This window comes from Equus przewalskii, chromosome 21 (assembly GCF_037783145.1).
Source record: "Equus przewalskii isolate Varuska chromosome 21, EquPr2, whole genome shotgun sequence".
In the NCBI taxonomy this organism is placed as follows: domain Eukaryota; kingdom Metazoa; phylum Chordata; class Mammalia; order Perissodactyla; family Equidae; genus Equus; species Equus przewalskii.
In genome coordinates, this window is record NC_091851.1 from 19,042,331 (window position 1) to 19,063,579 (window position 21,249).

The 21,249-nt window shown below is 55.3% G+C and overlaps 2 protein-coding genes and 1 long non-coding RNA gene across 3 annotated transcripts; 1 reads left to right on the forward strand and 2 right to left on the reverse strand.

The window, feature by feature from the left end:
- Nucleotides 1-381: 381 nt before the first annotated feature.
- CDC25B (cell division cycle 25B) lies at nt 382-10,143 on the reverse strand. Its single transcript, XM_070588877.1, is given in 16 exon segments — nt 382-1,658; nt 1,808-1,919; nt 2,641-2,774; nt 2,993-3,091; nt 3,254-3,316; nt 3,862-3,957; nt 4,104-4,280; nt 4,394-4,474; nt 4,924-5,058; nt 5,250-5,399; nt 5,402-5,608; nt 5,881-5,917; nt 6,121-6,162; nt 8,006-8,057; nt 8,647-8,753; nt 9,627-10,143. Coding segments are annotated over 16 exon segments (1,833 nt in total). The 5' UTR covers nt 9,827-10,143; the 3' UTR covers nt 382-1,517.
- Nucleotides 10,144-13,639: 3,496 nt separating this feature from the next.
- LOC103559813 (uncharacterized) lies at nt 13,640-17,062 on the reverse strand. Its single transcript, XR_547063.2, has 4 exons — nt 16,949-17,062; nt 16,799-16,860; nt 15,298-15,340; nt 13,640-14,234 (listed from the first exon to the last, which is right to left on the reverse strand). It is a non-coding gene; the product is annotated as an uncharacterized lncRNA (long non-coding RNA).
- A 114-nt stretch (nt 17,063-17,176) lies between these two features.
- Nucleotides 17,177-20,087, forward strand: CENPB (centromere protein B). Its single transcript, XM_008533611.2, has one exon. It carries the CDS (start codon nt 17,455-17,457, stop codon nt 19,270-19,272), a length of 1,818 nt encoding a protein of 605 aa, XP_008531833.2. The 5' UTR covers nt 17,177-17,454; the 3' UTR covers nt 19,273-20,087.
- Nucleotides 20,088-21,249: the final 1,162 nt, after the last annotated feature.

The following is a 21,249-nucleotide window of genomic DNA, read 5'->3' on the forward strand; positions in this document are numbered from 1 at the left end:
CTGTGGGCGTTCGACTCAGCGAGAGGTGAGGAGTGAGGCTGGGGAGGGCCTAGGCCCTCAAAGGCAGTGCCAGGAGACTTTTAAGTTTATCCTGAGGGCAATGGGGAGCCATTCACAATTCTAGAGGAGTGATGGCATCGCTCTTGCCTTCTTGGTGCGAAGTTTAGGAAGGATGAGCCCAGTCAGAGGTGCTTGAGCAGCCAGATGAGGGGCACGGGGAGGCTGAATCCAAAATCTGGGCAAGACTTGGGAAGAGAGCCTGAGACCTCCTCCCCAGGAGTCTTCCAGCCCCAATCTGCTGACCGGCTTGCCCCTCACCCTGTGCCACCATCAGGGTCTGCCATGGTCTTGTCAAGGGCCCCAGGACACGATGCTGGTTACTCAACTTGCTCAGTGCTTTATTGAAACAAAGCCCTAGCAGGTGACTCATCAGGGCTTCTACACAGCCCTTCCCACATCCTGAGATTCAGAATCCAGACGTGGCTCTGTCCTTGGTTTAGCTGCTTCTGTGACGTTTCCTCTTGAATATTTCCAAACCTTAAAGTGTAAAGATTTTGTCCACACAGATACACATATATCCCTGCCACAGGCTGTCACACTCACTGAAATGCTTCCACTCCGCGGGTTTGTGTGTGCAAGGCATTGTGCATCCACGGCCATCCATCCATCCATCCATTCATCCGTCCGTCCAGGACAAGACAGCAGCAGGTCCTGACCAGTCAGGCCCCAGGGTTCACAGCAGTGGGAGCCGGGCTTGCAGCGGGCTCAGGATGCAGGCCGTAGCCCTCACCGAGGGCCCCCAAGGATAACAATATCCCTTTCTGAGGCAAAGAAGCCGGGGCCAGTAATTAACATTTGAGTCTCTAACCCCAACTGCACAGGGGGAACCTAAACCTCAGCCTGTGAATATCCTGAGATAACAGAAAATCAGACCAACAAATCAAGCAGGTAACACTGAAACAGGAAAGAGTAAGAGCTTACGTCTGTGCTGGAAGTGTTCGTGTGGAGGGACAGGAGGGAGGGAACATGGCAGACACCCCCAGGAGAGCTGCAGAAGGCCAGGCACAGGGCTCACTCCCAGGGTAGGGAGCAGCGCAGCCTCGGCCCCTCCTGGGGGGTGGGGTAGGTTTCCCCCAGCCTCGTACATACAAACAAAGCCCCTGGGAAAAAAGGGGGCCTTCTGGACACAGGAAGACAAAGGGCTAACCCAAACAAGGAAGAAAGAAAGCAAAAAGGCTCCTGATGGACACAAAATACTTCCTTTGAGCTGGACTTAATCCAATTTCAACAGGCTGGGCTCTTCCAGGGGTGAGGGGAGGGGGGGAGCACCAGAATATGAAGTATGGTTGGAGTGAGACAGGAGACGGGGCGAGGGACAGACGGACAGGACACCCTCGCCGTGTTTCCCCTGGACAGCACCTGGGGCCTCCGGCAGACCCTCGGCCCTGCAGGCCACTGGGCGGCTGGCGCCCAGGCCACGCGAGGCAAGGAAGGCAGGTGGGACTGTCGCCGGCCCTTCACTGGTCCTGCAGGCGGCTGCAGAGCTCCCGCCGGCTCCGCTCCCCAGCCCAGCTGCGCGTCTTGAGGCGGAAGGTCTTCAGCTCGTCCTTGAAGGCCTCATGGTTCATGGGCCGGTAGTCCTGGGGTTCACAGAAGGTCTAGGGCAAGATGGGAGGGGTCAGTCAGTGAAGGCCCTGGGTAACTCTGGGGGGGACCCAGCCCTTCTCTGAGGGCTACCACCTGCCCAAGCCCTTTCTCTGCAATCCAACCCTCCCACAGAGGCTGTGGCCACCCCCAGCCATGGTACCGGGTGCTGTGGGAAGAACTCCTTGTAGCCGCCTTTAAGGATATACATCTCAGGATAGTAGAGGCTGGGGTAGTCGTTGGCGGCGCGGTCTCTTTCCCTGATGAAACGGCACCTGGGACCAGCAGGGGTGTGGGGGTCAGAGCTGGGCATGCAGTGGGGTGTACCTCAGGGGACCTGCTCCCTGCACCCACTCCTTTGAGGGCCTTGGGGAGCGACAGCAGGTTTCTGAGTGCAGGAATGTCAGCCACAAGAACACTATTAGACGTCTGGTTAGGGCTTAGAAGAGGTTAGGGAGATGGAAGGAAGGAGGTGAATCAAGGGGGCTCTCTGTTTCTAGAAGGCAGTTGCACAGTCTTTCTTGGCGATATCTGGCCTGGACTGGGAAAGGGGAAGCAGAAAGGAAAGAAGTGGACAAAGTTCAAGACATAGAATTCAGGAGTTCTGGATAAGACCTGGTGAGGACAAGGTGGGGAGAGGAAAGGACAATCGAACTCTGAAGGGTCCACGTCATGAGGATTGGGACAGGGCCCCTGGATTTTAAGGACACTGCTGGAGACTTGGAACCAGATTTTGTGGGGGTGGCGGCAATGGACGGAGGGTGGAGGGGATGCCTGACCAGAAGGACAGTGAGAGGGAGATGGGAGGAGGGTGCCATGCACAGGGAAGCAGGCTGGGGTCTGCTCCAGGCCATCAGATGAAACAAGAGGCCCAGGCTGAGGAGGGGTGGGAGCTAGGCTCGGGCCTCTTGGCCATTCGATGGCTCCAGCATGCACAAGCCTGGGTGGGGAAGTATAGGAGCAGACACTAGCCGGCTGGGCAGAGCTGGGACTCACATGCGGGGCCCGCGCTCAGATGAGAATTCACAGTGGAAAATGAGGATGATTCTCTTGTCCAAACTACGGGGAGTGATAGGGCTCTGCAGCAGGAAGGTCTCGGCATCCCGTTCCAGGGGCAGGTTCACAGCAGTCTGCCAGAGGAGGCGGAGGTCAGGCCACAGCCCTGGGCCTGGGCAGTGGACCCCTCCCCTATGCAGTCCCCAACTTTCAGACAGGTGGCCCCACCTCCTGCTGAGAAGGATCCTTCCCCATGAGAGGGTGCACCCACCATCCACCAATTCACCCTCCTGGCACAGAAAGGATAGAACAGGGTGGGTCTTCAGGGTCTCTCCCTGTGACCCTGCCTCACCTTGATGTGCCCTCCTTCATACTCGTACGGGTATCTGCAGTCCACAATCAGAAACCTCTCCACGATGTTGCTGAACTTGCCCATCAGCAGGGCCACCATCTATAGGAGGCCATGGACGTGGGTCCCAGCAGGTCAGGCTGGCAGACAGGAGCTGGTCCCTAACCTTACAGCTGACCCAGTGCTTGCAGCCCATCCCCAGGGAAAGTTAACAGGCAAACAGCAGTCCCAAAGATGCCCGGAGAATGGCTCATCCCCACGTACCGTTTCTGGTGAGATGTACTTGAGGTCTTGGTGTTTTCCATCCACAGTCTGTAGGAGGAAGGCCTGAAAGGAAGCGGGGAGAGAGAGAGATTGAGACAGAAAGAAGAAAGAAAGTGAAACTGGTAAGACTAGGAGCCTGGAAAGAATGGAGTTTCATTCCCAAGCCCAGAGGCCACACCTGCTTTGACCTTCAAGGTCAGCTCTGGTTCCGATAGCAACCAACAGGCGTCTCTTGAATCTGACACCCAGGGAATAACCTTCCAAAGGGAAATAAAGAAGAGGAGCAGAAGAGATGAACTCTTGCTTCCTGTCCCCATGCTCTGCCAAGTTGGGGATGAGGCCCAAGGAGTTTCCAAGCTAGATGTTAGTTAGTTTGGAAATGTTTCCCAAGGTTGAGATACAACTGATGCCCTGGACAGATTTGAGATAGAGTCAGGAGACCAAGGAGAGTCAGAGAGAGGAGTCTAGATGAGAATAAAGGATGATAAGATTCGAAGGACAAAGCGAAGGTGGCTCCTGGGAAGAGAGGGAGGTGCTGAAGCAGCTGCTGGGCTTGGGGGCCGCAGTCAGTAAAAGGTCGTGCCTCCTGAAGGCCCCACTGCTGGTACCTTGGAGTAATCCCCAATCAGTTCACGGTGGTCACTGTCCAAGATGTTCTCAATCTCATCGTGACACAATGACTTCGAGCGGAGAACGCGGGCTTTCTGTGAGGCAGACGGTGGCCAAGGTCAGGGGTGAGGCTGCCTCTCAGTGCCCCATCTGGCTGGTATCCCCTCTTCCCTGCACCCTGCCCTCTGCCACAAACCCGGCTGAGAAGGGCTTGCAGAGTGGACCAGGAGAGGGCACTCACAGGTTCCTCGGCCTCCCGCTGCTCCTCTGAAGGGGTCACGCTCCTCCTCCGCTTGTTCTGTATGGGCAGGTCCCTGTCCTGGGGCCGCTCCAGCCTCTTGAGGATGGGCCGGATCACGCTGCAGGGCATGGATGGAGAGCGGAAGAGCCGCTGGCACTTGCTGTGCATGATCAGGTCCTGGCAGGGGCAGCAGGTTGGGGGTCAGTGTGTCCAGCCCCTGCCCCCCAAATCCCACCTGAAGGGTAGGACCCTACCCCTCCAAGTCCTGAGGGGCCACCCCAGAGGCCCACCTGCTCCTCTTCCTTTTCCGAGGTCTTGACCAGTGGGGCGCTAATGAGGCTCTCCATGCCTGGAGGGACTGCATCTTCATCCTGAGGCCAAGTCAGCGAGGGTATGGTCACATCCTCAGGCACAGGCCAAACCCCTCAAGGCCCTGAGACCTCCAGCGCAGCCTTCCTCGTTCTCCCAGCAACCCCCAGGCCAGCAGCCCTCGCTGGCCCTGCTAGCACCTCCACACAGGGCAGCCCCCAAGAACCAGGAAGCTGCAGGGCCCCACTTGCTGCTGGGGCTTCTGCAGAACTGTGAGAAGTGTAGCCAGGCAGGAGGGCCAGCCTTCCCTCCGCCCTGCGCATCCTCCTCTGACTGCAGCCGCCTGCTCCTCTCTGATTGGCCAGAGCTCAGACTGTGACTTGGTGACCTCCAGTTCCTCTTCTGACATTGGACTGAGGTCACAGTCTTGCTGCAGGAGCTCAAGGCTCTCTTCTTTTGGGAGATTCCAGGGAGGGAGAGGAAGGGGGCCTGATGGCACAAGCCTGTTTACCTTTAAGTCACTCTCCAGGATGTCCACGAATCCATCATCCTCCTCGGTGGCCCCCTTGGTGGGGGTCAGGGAGAAGCAGCATCGGGCCAGGGGACTCAGCTCCTCTACTTCTATCTTGCGCTCAGGGGTGAGACACTGAATGGATGACAAACAGAGACGGGCTACTTAGGGGTGGGGACCTGAAGCAATCCCCATCCCTCATCCTTCTGGGAAATGGTTCCCACTGCCTTGGGGCTCAGGATCACCCTCCCATCCCTGAGGCTGCCGTCAGGAGCACCCGCCCTGCCTGCACGCCTGCCCTGCACAGGTCAGCTCTCCTGGTGTACCATCAGGTCGGGGGCCGAGCTTGGCCTCTGGGCAAAGGCTTCTCTGCGGCTGGCCCACTCTGCCAGAGCATGGGCGTGGCTGGAATGTGTGGGCTTCCATGGCATCTTGAAGACAAATCCATCCTGTGGGCAAGATCGGGGTTGGGGGGGGGCACATCATCAAATGCCAGAAAAGCATCCCAGCACACCCCCTTCTCTCTCTGGAATGCTCCCACTCCAGCCTTCTGGAAGCGCACATTCTCTTTGTCCTCCCCAGAGCTGTGGGCAGCTCGGCTGCATGCCTCGCTTTTCCTCCAGCTGCCGGACGCTTGGGAGTTGGTGATGTTCCGTAGTACAGGACTGTGACCCAGAAGCCTCACCTAGGGAGTCAGGAGGCAGCAGGTGCTGAAGGCTGCATTCCTCTGGCAACAGCACAGTCCCGACCTTCTCCCATCCCTCCTCCAACTCCTCCAGCTCCTCCATCTACCTCCGCAACTCCATCTCCCACAGCCAGATCAGGGACACCTGACGGCTTCAAGTCTAACCTCCGGAAGTTGACCCCAGAACCCTCCTGCTCCTCCCCAATCCTGGTCAACGTGGCTGAACTTCCCATGAGGCCTGAACCTCCCATCAGGCCTCACAGGGCACTCACCGGCAAGGACTGGAAGCGCCGGATGGAAAACTGCTCACTGCAGAAGGAAACAGGGACACGTCAAGACCCATGACAGAGAGCATGCAGGATGCCCCTCTACCACAGAGCCCTGTGCACCCCATGGGAGGGCCTGGGAAAGCACCCTTCCTTGCTTACTCTACCCAACCCCAGCTGGGCTGTGGGGGGAGCCTGTGGTGGGTAGCCCACTGGAGCCTGCATGAAGAAGGCCAGAGCACTCACTTTCGAATGACCCGGCTGGCTGCCTGGATGGCCTGTTCAAACCTAGGAGAGAGAAGGGTCCCATGCAGTCCACGTCCCGCTACAGTCCATCGTCCACCTCAAGCATCAGGTCCCCAGTCCACAAGACTCAGGGGCCAGCACTCAGGCCAGTGGAAAGAGGAGATAGGAAGAATGCCAATTATCAGGGGGCCCAGGTACTGGGGAGGGGGGAGATGAGAGGCAGCCTGGGACTTTAAAGGCTGCCCTGAATGGAAGAGGGCTGAGAGAATGGCAGCGATGGAGACAGCTGGGGCAGGTCACAGGGTGGCTGAGGCGTTACCAAGGCAACAGTCTCACCAGCCTGCCCACAGGCCTTCCACCTGTATGCAAATCACCTCAGCGGGGCCATATGGCCGCCAGGAAAGGCATCCATCCATGCCACGATGACAGGCCTTGGCTCAACAATGTGGGTATCTCCAGGGCCTGGATGCCAGCAAGGCTGGGCTTCCTTCCCCTTATGTGGGACTGTCCTGGCTCCCCCCAGGACAGGGGCCTGGTTAAGCACACCCCTGGATCAGCCCCAGGCTGCCACGCCAGACCCCTGAGTGACAAATGTGCAGAGTCACATCCTCTCCTCCCTCCTATGGAATTTTCCAGGACCCAGCCTCTGTCCCACCCCCTCCTCCTGCCTTAGAAGAGGCCAGCAGGCAAGGAATTCCAACAGATGTTCCTTTTGAGGCTAGGGCACAAGCTTCTATAGATAGGCCCCACCCCGCTAGCTATGTTACCAGAGACCACCTGCTACTTGGGGCTTTTATGTGTCTATGCATACATACACACACACACACACACACACACACACACACTTCTTTCTGAGAAACTGTGTAACTGTCAAAGCAGGTGCAGAGGTGGGGGGGGTACTTAGGGCTAAAATGTCAGGGGGATGGCTCCCAGGTCCGGGGGAGGGTGGCTGTGCCCAGCCAACCTGGCATCAGGGATGACCAATTTCATTGGCTTGTTTTCCGATCTGCACCTGGGCCTTGAGGGTTAAGCAAGGACAGCTCTGTGTTGCCACCAAAACCTAACCTGTGTTTCCCCACACCCCCACCCAATCCCCCCCCCAACTCATTTCCTGTTTGTGAACGAACCCTGCAGCCCAGCCTAGTCTGATCAAAGACAATGGGAGGAAAGACAACCACTACCCTAAACCCAAAGCCATGGTCCCCCAGCCCAGGCTGGAGATGCCAGCTGTCCCCACTATTGCCTGGCAGCTGCTCTCCCTGCTGAGGCCCAACAGCTGGATGGGAACAGCTGTGTTCTGGAAGGTGCTCCTCATGCCCCACAACCAAGGGAAAGGGATCTGTCCCAAGTAGAACCAGCTCCCTCTCACAAAGGGCCTGGTCCAGGGGTTGGCCAGAGGGTCAAGTGTCACTGAAGCCAGAGGTTGTTGATAGGATGGCCGAAGGCCAAACCAGCCTGCAGCAACTGTTTTGTTTGGTTTAGAGCGAACAGAAAGGTTTTGATTTAGTTGGACTATATTTTAAAATTGTGATATTCCACAGAAAAATATGTGTATAGGGCAGAAAGAAAAACAGGATCCACACCAGGCCTGTATTCCCATAAGACAAGGGCTGGCTGGAGTCAAGTATCTACTACTACCAGTGGCCACTGTCCCCACCACTCCAGCCCTGAGCCCACTCTCAGCTGCTCCCGTGAGAGCAGACCCTTCTCTGAGTCAGGGAGCAGAATCCCAGGACTTGGGAAGGTCAATTAGTCCCCACAATGGGGATGGGGTGGGGGGGGGTCTGTCCACTTTCCCAGGCTTCTCCAGAGTTCATGCTAGAAATGGGATTCCCAGGGGCAGGCACCAACTCCTTGATGGTGGGAATCCCTCTTCTCTACTCACGTCTGCTCCGCCATCTGGGGGTCCATGGGGCTGGGAGAATCCATACAGAGACCTGGGGGGACAGAGCGCCTTGGTCTGAAAGGAGTGGGATTTCCTGCACTTTCTCCACCATTCCCAACCCTATTCAGAGAAGCGAAAAAACCTGTTTCTATTTTAGATCTTGGCACATTACAAAATGAAACAAAAAAACCCACCCATGGACCCTAAGGACTCCACTCCCTGTTTACTATGGAAACTCCTCTACATAGGTTTTTAAACCTAAACTTCGCTAGGTGTTTTTCTTGAACTGGTTTAAAATAATTTGTTCTAGAAGAAATAACAACCTTTTGAAGGAAAAAGTTACAGCTAAAGGCAAGTGAATGTTATAAAACGACCAACTTTCAGCCCTAATGCCTCCCAGGCAGGACTGTGGTTCAGGGACTTTGGCGCCCAGTTTCAAATAGGTAAGATCTGTCTCCTCAGAGGGCCCCGCCCAACCTCCCCGCTCCGCCAGTCTGGGCTGGGTGTGGTGAGCCCCATCAGAGGTGGGCTGAGGGAGGTTCCTGAGCCCACCAGGTGTGGGATGGGTGTTAGTTTGATCTGCAGGGAAGTGGGGAGGCTCAGGCAGCCCCCCAAACTCCCCTGGCACCCCTGGGCCTCACCTGCATCAGAAGATTCAGAGGACTCAGACGACAGGGAGGATTCAGACGCCCGCCGGGACAGGGATAGGCGTGTCAGCAGGCTGCCTACCTGAGTCTTTGGGGTCTCGCTGGGAAGGGAGCAGGGACCCAGAGAAGGAGAAAGGTAAATATGGGGCTCAAGGGCTGGCTGGCCCGTGTTCCCACCAGCCACCCACCTCTGAAGAGCGATCTAGCCTCTGCACTGCCCCCAGGGAGGTGATGGTGTAGAGGGCCCACCCTCGTCTCAGGCTTTCTACAGAGGCCCTAAGTGTCTTGTCTTTGTCGACTGATTTAAGAAAGGTCTTCCTGGGTACAGGGGGAGGTGAGCCCAGGGCAAGAGCTAGCAGGTGGGCTGGGGGCCATCCCCTGGGATGGTGGGGCAGCAAAACGGCCCTGGAGGGCCTGCCCCTAAACTCTTGAGGCCCCTACCCATCCACGAGCCTTTCTGGAGGAAGGATGGAGACTTGGGTCTCTATTGCTCAAGGACAACCCCGCCTGGACCCTGCAGACTTGCTCAGGGAGCAGGACCAGTTTTAACCCCTTAACCCCAGGGAAGAACTGGGTGGAGGGAGCAGGGGCATGGACATATGAGAATGGGACAGCTCTACCACCCTCAAGTTCCCCCTCCAGGCTCAGGATCCCTTGCCTGGGGCAAAATGGTGGCAATTTGGGCAGAGATTAGGGAGACAGCATGGTGGAGGAACACCGAGGGAGGAGGGGGAAAGAGAAAGAGGGTCTCCAGAGACTGGTGCTGGCCAAGAGCAAGTCACCAGGAGCGGGTCAGCAGCGCAGCCCTGGCCTCCTTGCCCTTGTCCCGAGCCCCTGAAGCAGGTTCTGCCCGGGACACCTCCCAACTCTGCCTCTCGGATTCGGTTCCTATGCCGGGTTCCCCAAGGAGGCCCGGAACCAGCACCCTGGTGCGGGCCTCTCATCCCACATCCAGCCTCCTTGGGGCACCCTACCTGCCAAGCCCGGCGAGGTTGTACATGGTCTGGGTGAGGGTGGTGACCGGCGAGGAAGCGGCCGCGCGCTTCGGGGACCCCAGGAAGCCATGAGCTCCCAGCCGGAGTCCCGGGAGGTGGCCCGGACGCTCGGCGCCACCGCGCGCGCCGGCCGGACTGAGAGCCAAGCCAGGCGCGGGCTCCGGCTGAGGCAGCTCCATCGCGGTGGGGCCCGCAGAAGGCTGGCCGGAGGGCTGGGCGCAGGGCGACCAACAAACGCTGGGCACAGCTGGCCGGGACGAGGTAGGGAGCGGGCCCGGGGTGGAGGGGGGAGGGGGGAGGAAGAGCAACGGGGCCGGAGCGAGGGAGGAAGGAGGAGAGGGAAGCGGGGAGGGTGGGGAGGGATGGAGGGATGCGGGGGACCAGCCACCACGTCGGGACGCCTCTAGCAGCAGCTGCCACTTCCACCTCCTTATATATTCGAAAAATAACAGCGGCCGCGCCGCCGTACGCCACCAATGGGGGCGCGGGTTAGAAGAGGGCGGGGCAGAGGGCGGGGCCCGCGGGAGTGAAAGGCGCGGAGGCTGGACCAGCATGGCACCGCCCAGTCCCAGGCTTTGGGTGGGGTGGAGGAATTGGGGTTTCTCCCACGCCCTCCGCAGCCCCCCAGCCAGGGCTCGAGGATCCTGGCTTCCCAAATTCCGCTTCTCAGGATGTGGTTTGGAGCTGCACACCCCCAGCGGAGAGAGCCCCAGAGAAAGCAGCAACCCCCTAGGGTGGCCTCAGAGGGACCCCAGGCAGGTTTAATATAATTTACAACCACCGTAGGCATCTTGAGAGGCTCCGCTCTTGGAGTTTGCCAAACACAGCTGCGCTGCACGGTCTGTGTTCGCCTCTCCACAGACCCGACTTTGAGGCGTGCAGAAGTTCATTAACTCGTTCAAGGTCACGCGATTGGGCAAGTGGTGGAGCCGAGATTCGCCCCAGGCTCCTCTGCTCCCGCAGCCTCCCTGCCCCCGCGACTGGCAGCGTGGAGTGGCGCCAAAGCGTAATTCCCACGCGCAGCCCCCCAGCGCAGGAGGTGGACCGGCGGTGGGGGCCCACGTGCAACTGATGAGCGCTTCCGGGGGCCCCAGGTTAGATGTGACCCCAAGGGGTCCGATTTTCTTCGGCAGCCCCAGAGCAGGCTCTAATGGTTGGCCTAGGCATGAGTTTTGGCAGTGGGGGCCAAAGAAGGTGTCGGCGACCTCAAAACCCAGTTATGGAAGTATCTCATAACCGTTGATGGTTTGGCTAATGTGGTGCCAATGGCATCATACTGTTTAATTGCTGTTTGATGATCAGGTAGGCCAAATTTGTCACTAGTTTAAACTGAGCATCTTCTAATTATCTAATCACCTTCCAGCGAGCTCACTTTCAGAAGGCTGCGCCCGACATCGAGGGGGCGGTAAGCAGCTTCCGAATCCGATCTTCCCAGGGAAGAGGTGGCCTCTGGCTGGGCGGAGCGCAGCCCAGGAAGGAAGGAGCTGCGGCCTTGCGCCCCTAACCGTGCAGCCCCAACCCTCGGCCAAGGCTGCAGTGGGTCGGAGTGGCAGAAGGGAGAGCCTGGTGGTGGGGGTTTGGGTGAGAGGGGCGGGGGGACACGTAGAAGAAAGGGGTGGGAAGACCCCAGTCCTACCTGAGAGGGGCGATGAGGACTTTTGCTTCTCTCAATATTTTGCCCAGTTTATGTGCTGTGCCAGGCGCTATGCTACGCGCTGAGCAGGGCTGAGGTTTCCGGTTCATCGTCCTAGGTCAAGGATCTAGCTACGGACCTCCAGCCACTACTCACAGCCCAGGCTGTGACTGCCCTGGTTGGGGAAGGGGAGGCGAGGAGGAGGAGGAGGAGGAGGAAGAGAAGGAGGCAGACTGTGAGGCCTCCCACCTCAAAGACCGGAAATAAAACTTCCCTGAGGGTTGCATTTTCAAAATCATCCCATCAGGTGTTATCCACACACACACACACACCTCTACCGGGTGTGGGGAGGGTGTGGGGCTGCGGCGGGAGATGGGGGAGTTACATTCTTGAATCCCTAGAAATCCCAGTCAGAGGTCACCTCTGGGCCAGTGAAGAGGGGCCAGGATCACAGAGGAGTCATTCCAGAGCATCCCACACATCAGCTCTGTGTATCTTCCTGAATCTCCTTTTGCCAAGTAGATCATAGATTACGTGCTCAATTAAAAAAACCAAAAAAACAAAACTAGTCAATAAAAATAAACTAAAATAAATATTTGCAACCATATTGTAAGAGAAACAAATCCTCCCATCCAGCCAGGCCCTGGTTACAATGACACTTCTGAGCTGCAGAAGGCTCCATCCACCCATGGAAAGGAAGGCCCTGGTGCTGGACTGTACACATCAAGTTCTGGGCTCATTTGAGAGGGTCTAGTGTGACCCTGGGCCCTTGGCAGAAGAGGAGGAAAAATTATTGCATGTTTGCCAAATCCTTCTGCTTCTCCAAGCCTCTTCCCACACAGCATCTTCTTGGTAGGATTATTTTTTCTAGTGCCTTTTCTGTCATGGCTTGTGACATGTGAAATGTTTGTTGTTTTTTGTTTTTTTTTGAGGAAGATTAGCCCTGAGCTAACATCTGCCACCAGTCCTCCTCTTTTTGCTGAGGAAGACTGGCCCTGAGCTAACATCTGTGCCCATCTTCCTCTACTTTATAAGTGGGACGCCTGCCACAGCATGGCTTGATAAGTGGTGCGTAGGTCCGCACCTGGGATCTGAACCGGCGAACTCCGGGCTGCCGAAGTGGAACATGCAAACTTAACTGCTGCGCCACTGGACCAGCCCATGAAATGGTTTTTAAAAAGTGGTACATGGTACCAAAAATTCAAATAGAGGAGAAAATTCAAATGGTATAAAAGGGCAGTGAAAAGTCAGTCTCCCACCCCACATAAAGCTTCAGGACCCCTCCCCGGAGGCAGCTACTATGATAAATGTGTTCCATATTCTTCTGGAGATAGTCTAAAATGGTCCTAGCTAATAGAAACACAATGGAGGCACAAATAGGAGCCACATATGTAATTTAAAATTTTCTAGAAGCCACACTAAAAAAAGCAAAAAGGAAACATGAAATTTTGATATTTGACTTAACCTCATACATTTAAAATATTATCACTTCAATATATTATCAATATAACACTTATTAATGAGATATTTTACATACCTTTTTTTGGGTACCAAGTCTTTAAAGTCCAGTGTGCATTTTACACTCACAGCACATCCCAAATTGCCACATTTCAAGTGCTCAACAGCCACATGGGATCAGTGGCTACCATAGTGGACAGTGCAGGTCTCTACATTTACAAGCATATATATGCCCATATTTTTATAAATACACCAATGGTAGATGAAACATTGTTTTACACGTTTCTTTCTTTATTTTACTTGGAGATGAATCCATATGAGTGCCATAATGGTCTATATTTATTCAATTCTCTAATGCTGAACATTTAGGTTATTAGGTTTTACAATGATGCACCAGGTATGCACAGAATAGATTCCTAAAGAGGAAGGTATGGGCTTTATTTGTTGAAATCTCCCTTTCCCTTTCCTGAATCTCATCTCCTCAAGCTGAGTGAGCTATTGAAGAACAGGGATCAAGTCATTTACCTCTTCTCCTGTCTCCCAGCACCTCGAATAGGCCAGAGCCTCAAGGCTGGCCTCTGACCCCACTATCCCACTTCTAGCGATTTCTTTTAAGGAGATGATAAAAGTACACACAGACATATGTTCTCTGAGTCATTGTTAATATCAATGAAACAGAGATATGGGTGTCCGTTAATAGGAGAACAGACAACGAGGGCAGTTTCTCCATACTGTGCAGTATCTGCAGCCTTTAAAAGAGAACAAGCGTGAGTCAGGGGGGTGTAGGCTGCCTGGCCCCTGGCAGGGTCCCAAAAAGTAATTGTTGATTATTGAATGATTACATATTGGGCTTTTGGAAAATAGTCTTTTGAAGGAAGGATTCTCATAGTAAAAGAAGTTTGAAACTCAATGATGTAGATGTTTATTGACATGAAAAGATGTTCACAATATGTGCTACAAAATATTATGCCAAGTATGGTCTCATTAAAAACAATATGCACAGAAAAAGTATCCTACAAGGATATTCTCTGAGCGATAGAACTAAAGGTGATCAAATGTTTTTATCTTCAAAATTTTCTGTTTTAAAATATTTTCCAAAGAACAGATATAATTTTTGGATTAATTAAAAGAGCATGAACGATCTCAATCTGGCAGTTCCTCAAACAATTAAACACAGAGTTAGCATATGACCCAGCAATTCCACTCCTAGGTATATACCCGAGAGAAATGAAAACATATGTCCACACAACAACTTGCAAACAAATGTTTATAGCAGCACAATTCATAATTGCCAAAAGGTAGAAACAACCCAAATGTCCATCGACTGACAAATAAACAAAATGTCATACATTCAGACAACAGAATATTATTCAGCCATAAAAAGAATAAAGTACTGATAGATGCTACATCATGGATGAATCTTGAAAAAATGATGCTAAGTAAAAGAAGCCAGTCATAAAAGACACATATGATCTGATTCCATTCATATGAAATGTCTAGAACAGGGAAACAGAAAGTAGATTCGTGGTTACTTACAGCTGGGGAGGGGGCAGCGGCAGCTAGGGAAATGATAGCTAAAGGGTATAGGGTTTCTTTCTTTCTTTTTTTTTGTTTTTTTAAAGATTGGCACCTGACCTCACTGTTGCCAAGCTTCTTTTTTTTTTTTCTGCTTTTTCTCCCCAAATCCCCCTGGTACGTTGTTGTGTATATATATATTTTTTAAAGATTTTTTATTTTTCCTTTTTCTCCCCAAAGCCCCCTGGTACATAGTTGTATATTTTAGTTGTGGGTCCTCCTAGTTGTGGCATGTGGGACACTGCCTCAGCGTGGCCTGACAAGCGGTGCCATGTCTGCGCCTGGGATGCGAACCAGCGACACCCTGGGCTGCCGAAGCAGACTGTGTGAACTTAACCACTCGGCCGTGGGGCCGGCCCTGGGTTTCTTTCTAAGGTGAGGAAAATGTTCTAAGACTTACTGGTGTTCTAAAATTGTGGTGATAGTTGCATGTATCTGTGAATTGTATACTTTAAATGGGTGAATTGTATGGTATGTGAAATATATCTTGATAAAGCTGTTAAAAATAAAAGCATCTTCTATAGAGAATTGGGGGAGAGATGAGGTATTTCTCTTGGGACTCTTGGCTCTAGGAACTCTAGGAATGTCCTCGAATGGCTGGACAACCTCTTTCCTGCTAACTGCATCTGCCCCCCACCAACAGGCCCACATGTCTTCGACGTCCAGGCCTATCCTGGGCATCATACAAATGGCACTGGTACTGCCACTTCCAGGACAGAAAAGAAGCCACACACAGATGCTGATGGCATAGGCACTTCCAGACACCTGGTGTACCCACTGCCTGTAGCAGTGCACAGGGCCCATTTCCACTCCCTCTCAACTGACCATTTCCCACACGAGTCCATCTGGAGCCCTGGGGATCCCCCCCCCCATAAGCCCCATCTTTCCAATTCTCCACCTTAGGGAAGTCCACAGTCCACCTTCTCTTCTCTTGGCTCTGGCTATCCAAAGCTGTCCACCAGGCTTAATACCCATTCCACTTACCTAATCACTATTCTTCGTGCCGCTCAGTAAGCTTTCCATTCTCCTATTCAAATTAAAGGGGCTGTAGTACTTGCTTATTGAAGAAAACTTGGAAAATTCAGCAAAGTAGAAAAAAAAAAGCCCACCCACAGTCCATTTACCCAAACACCATTGATTATAAGCCAGGATGGGTGAGGAGGCAGGAGGGACACATGTGCACATGGATGAAACCTCCAAAATGTAGACACGGTTTCCTGAAGACGCGGGGGAAGGAGTCCTCAGCCAGGTGGCCCTACATTCACCTTTGCATAGGGCCCATACACCCATTATGGGCCAAGCACTGATCTGGCTCCTCTAGGAAAAAGTCTCTCATGTTTTTTTCTGGGCCTTGTGATTAGAAGACTATTTTTTTATATTTCATGGGTGGGAAAGGCCTCTCTAAGTAAGACACAAAGCCCAGAAGCAATGAAGGAAAAAATTGACAGACCTGCCTGCTTGGAGACTAAAAACTTCTCATATCTAAGACTCCTTAGGCTAAGTTAAAGGATAAGTGGCAGGCTGGGAGAAAATATTTGCGACATACTTAAAGTATTTTATGTTCAAAGGATATGAAGAGCTCCTAAAAGTCAACAAAAATACAAGAGAATGTATTTGGGCAAAGGATATGACTAGAAAATTCACAAGATTCAAATGGCCAGTCCCCATAAGAACAGAGAAATGCACACTAAAAACAAAAGGGAGTTACGCTTTCTTCCCTTGGCTTCCAGAACACCACACAGGCTTGGTCTTTCTCCTACCGCTTCAGCTGTTCCTCATGAGTTTCTTGTTAGTCCTTTCCTGAGCCCTTGACCTTGGAGAGCCCAGGGCACTTCCTTGGTCCTCTTTTCTTTGTCCGCACCCACTTGCTTGAAGCCTCAACCAGTCCTAGGTCCTCAGCCTGTCCCCCCGGGTCACAGCCTTCCTCTCTGCCTACTCCTCATGCTACTCCAAGCGGTTTTTTAAAACACTACAGTGCAGTCATTGTTTTAAGAATTTGTCATTTTTATGTGTTTGCTGCAAGAGGAGGTTTCAGGGATTCACGTGTATGTGTGCTTATGTACACACATGACATTATTTCCGTAGGTGCAAACACATACATTCATGGCTACATGCATGGAAAAGCCCAGAAAGCGACGCACCCGGATGTTAGCAGTTTATCTATGGATTGTGGGATTACCATCAAATAGATTTAAAACTGTAATGTGGCTTATAAAAATAACCATTTAAAGGGGTAACAATAGGTTACACAGATTGGTGTTCATCCATAATCCGAGCAGTATACAACCATTAAAAAGCAGGTTGGCAATACTTTACCGATATGGCAAAATTCTCATCACTTGATGCCAGGTAAAACAGCAGGAGATGCCAGATATACAGAAAATACAGTCTGATGCCGCTTTTATGCAATAAATTAAAAAATAAAAAAACAAAAAACGGCATGCGCCTAGAGAAAAGACTGGAAGGAAACGTATCAAAATGTTACCTGCACATTTCTCCAGGTGTTGAGGTGAAAGATGATTTTTAGTTTCTTCTATTTTTCAGTTTCTGCAAAAAACGTGAGTTATTTTTACCGTAATAAAACAAAATACAAGATACAGTTGGTCTTCTTTATAAGCAGTAAATCGCTGCCCACCCAGCGCAGAAGCCGGACACCGCGCCCCAGCCCGCACTGCCGCCCGCAGGTCACCGGACGCCCGAGCGCAGGCCGGTACAGCAGGCCGCAGCGCCCCCCCGCGGTCGGCCCGGGGCGGCGGGGAGAGGGTGGGCGCGGAGGGCGGGGAGGCGGTGCCGGGCGTCCCCGCGCTTCCCGCGAGATCCCGCTCCGCCCGCTCCGCCCCGCTCGCCTGGCTCCCCGCTCCCCGCGCCGCGGCACTTCCTGCCCACCGCGCCCGCGCCGCCCGCCCTCGCCCGCGCCCGCCGCCTGCCGCCCGCCGCCCGCAGCCCGGCGCCGCGCCCGCCGGCACCCCCGAAGGTGCCCCCGGCCCGGCCGGGTCCTTCCCCGCCCGCCGCCCCGCGAGCCGCTTTGTCTCGGGCGGGGCGCGCGGGAGAGGCCGCCAGGTGCCCCCCGCCGCGGGCCCGGGCCCCCCGCCCCGGGGCGGCGGCGGTGGCGCCGGGCCCCGGGGCGGGGGGCGCGCCAGGATGGGCCCCAAGCGGCGGCAGCTGACGTTCCGGGAGAAGTCGCGGATCATCCAGGAGGTGGAGGAGAACCCGGACCTGCGCAAGGGCGAGATCGCGCGGCGCTTCAACATCCCGCCGTCCACGCTGAGCACCATCCTGAAGAACAAGCGCGCCATCCTGGCGTCGGAGCGCAAGTACGGTGTGGCCTCCACCTGCCGCAAAACCAACAAGCTGTCCCCCTACGACAAGCTCGAGGGGCTGCTCATCGCCTGGTTCCAGCAGATCCGCGCCGCTGGCCTGCCCGTCAAGGGCATCATCCTCAAGGAGAAGGCGCTGCGTATAGCCGAGGAGCTGGGCATGGACGACTTCACCGCCTCCAACGGCTGGCTGGACCGCTTCCGCCGGCGCCACGGTGTGGTGTCCTGCAGCAGCGTGGCCCGCGCCCGGTCGCGCAGCGCTGCCCCCCGGGCCCCAGCGGCTCCAGCCAGCCCGCCCGCGGTGCCCTCGGAGGGCAGCGGCGGGAGTACGACCGGCTGGCGTGCTCGGGAGGAGCAGCCGCCGTCGGTGGCCGAGGGCTACGCCTCCCAGGACGTGTTCAGCGCCACCGAGACCAGTCTGTGGTACGACTTCCTGCCCGACCAGGCCGCAGGGATGTGCGGAGGTGATGGACGGGCGCGCAGAGCCACCCAGCGCCTGAGCGTCCTGCTGTGCGCCAACGCCGACGGCAGCGAGAAGCTGCCCCCGCTTGTGGCCGGCAAGTCGGCCAAGCCCCGTGCAGGCCAAGCCGGCCTGCCCTGCGACTACACCGCCAATTCTAAGGGTGGTGTTACCACTCAGGCCCTGGCCAAGTACCTGAAGGCCCTGGACACCCGCATGGCTGCAGAATCTCGCCGGGTCCTGCTCTTGGCCGGCCGCCTGTCTGCCCAATCCCTGGACACCTCGGGCCTGCGGCATGTGCAGCTGGCCTTCTTCCCATCTGGTGCCGTGCAGCCGCTGGAGCGGGGAGTGGTCCAACAGGTGAAGGGGCACTACCGCCAGGCTATGCTGCTCAAGGCCATGGCTGCGCTGGAGGGCCAGGATCGCTCAGGCCTGCAGCTGAGCCTCATGGAGGCTCTGCACTTCGTGGCTGCAGCCTGGCAGGCAGTGGAGCCTTCGGACATAGCTGCCTGCTTTCGTGAGGCTGGCTTCGGGGGTGGCCCTAATGCCACTATCACCACTGCCCTCAAGAGTGAGGGGGAGGAAGAGGAGGAGGAGGAGGAAGAAGAAGAGGAAGAAGAAGAGGAGGGTGAAGGGGAGGAGGAGGAGGAGGAAGAGGAAGAAGGCGAGGAGGAGGAAGGCGGAGAAGGAGAGGAGCTGGGGGAGGAAGAGGAGGTGGAAGAGGAGGGCGATGTTGATGACAGTGATGAAGAAGAGGAGGAGGAGGAGGAGAGCTCCTCTGAGGGCTTGGAGGCAGAGGACTGGGCCCAGGGAGTAGTGGAGGCCGGTGGCAGCTTCGCGGGCTATGGTGCCCAGGAGGAGGCCCAGTGCCCCACCCTCCATTTCCTAGAAGGTGAGGAGGACTCTGAGTCGGACAGTGAGGAAGAAGACGAAGATGAGGATGATGAGGAGGATGAAGATGAAGATGACGAAGATGAGGAGGAAGATGGTGATGAGGTGCCTGTACCCAGCTTCGGGGAGGCCATGGCTTACTTTGCTATGGTCAAGAGGTACCTGACCTCCTTCCCCATTGACGACCGTGTGCAGAGCCACATTCTCCACTTGGAACATGATCTGGTCCATGTGACCAGGAAGAACCATGCCAGGCAGGCCGGAGTTCGGGGTCTTGGACATCAAAGCTGAGCGACTGGGCCTAGCCATGCCCCCAACTTGGATGTGGCAGCACCAGCCCAGGGCAGAGGACTCTCCGGCAGCCACTGTGGATTGAACCAGAGTGGGGAGCCCCAGATCCTTTAGTGATGTTCTCCTGGCCCTGTGACAGTCCCAGTCACCTCGGTAGGGTCCGGGGCTGGGGTCAGCCTCACTGCCTGCTTATTGCCTCTTTCTCAGAATCCTCTTTCCTCCCCATATGCCCCTTGGCTTGGGGGACCAGGTGGGGAGGAGGGGGGAGCTGTCCGGTGCTACCACACCGTGCCATCAGTGGACTAGGCCACAGCAGCAGCCAGGGATGGGCCCTGGAAGCTCCCGGCCGGAGAGTGCCTCTCCCCTCTGCCGTCCACACTAGGTCTTTGGTGGAGGGGACCCCAAAGCCATTCTGGGAAGGGCTCCAGAGGAAGGTCCAGCCTAGGCCCCCACAAGGCTGGCAGCCCCCCCATCCTGCCCCCTGGGCCGTCTCAAGAAGCACAGTCTAACTCACTGCAGGCTCCTGAGCCTGCCTCTGCCTGCTTCCCCTCTTCCCCAGTCCATGTTACTTTGGCCCTTGGTTTTCTTTCCAGATTGGAGGTTCCCAAGGCACCCTCCAGAGGAGTGATAATGGGCGCTTCCCTTGTGGGCAGCTGCAGGCCCCATTCCTCTTCTCCGTCTCTGACAGGGCCCTATCCTGGGTAGGGGGTCTGGGGCTGGGCCCAGAGTCCAGCCAACCAGCAGCTCCTTTCCCAGCCTGAATTCAATAAATCTGTCCACCCCCCTTTTGTGGGGGTGAACGTTTTAACAGCCAAGGGTGCATCCTTCATGGTCTGGGCTTGCGTCTGTCTTGGGGACATGTCCTTCCCTGGTTCCCTTTGGGCCTTCCTCTGGCGGGACATGGAAGCAAATGTTGAGAGGGTGGCCACAGCCCTGGCCGTGACGTGGGTAGGGGCAACATCCATATCTAAATGTTATCTAAGCTTGGGAAGGAAGGAGTCTTCACTACACCTGCCTGGGGGTGGGTTTGAGGAAGCTGGGCCTTGCACTGCTTTGGGGTTAGAGAGAAACTCGGTGTCATTTGGCTGGGGCAGGAGAGAGAACCAGCAGTCCCTGCTGGGCCAAATTAAACTATAGGTACCTGGGATCTAGGCCTAGCAAGGCCCATTAAAGAAGGGCCTTGCAGGAGTGGGGCCAGAAGGCAGAAAGAGAGGTGTGTTGGGACAGCTCCTGTGGTCCAGGTTGGAGTTTGGAGGGGCATATAGGGCGTCCCTTGGTTTACCTTTGGTGCCTGAAAAGGGAGCCCTTTAGGCCTTTCAGTGATTGGCATCTCCAAGCCTGGCGGCTGTCCTTGGGAACAGTGGCAGGAGCAAGGTGAAATTGCTGACTCATGAAATTGCTGGGGACACACTGCACCCCCAAGAGGCTGAGGATGAGTTGGCAACTCCCTGTGCAGTGCCCTCCAGTCCAAAGGTGAGGACTTTGCAGATTGGCGCCCCCTGTACTCCCCGCCCCCCTTTTCTTCACTGAGGCCCTCAGGCCCCAGTGGTTCCAGGTAGAGGCAGGCTTGAGCTTGAGCAGGGCAGGCAGCTCTGCGCCCTAAACCGGTTTTCCCACCTCTGCTGGGGCTGGCACATCACCCTGTGGTTCCTCCCTGCCACCACCTTGCAGTTCCTCCTCTCTCCACCCTGGAATGTTAAGGGGGGTGGGTATCCAGGTCATCTTTTGTCCCTTGCCTGCCCTGGGTGTGGTCCCTTCTAGAAAGGCAAGGCCACTGTAGGACTTAAACAAGAAGGTGGGGTGACTTCCACACTTGGCCTTCCACACTCCTGGCACTCAGGGATCCCCTCCAGGATGTGAAGGCTTCAAAACTAAGTGACAGCAAAAAGCAGTTGAGAGTTCCCTCTTCCCCCCACCTCATCTGAGCCCTAGAGGAGGAGACCAGAGAGCCATAAGGAAGCCCAGCCTTCTCCCTGG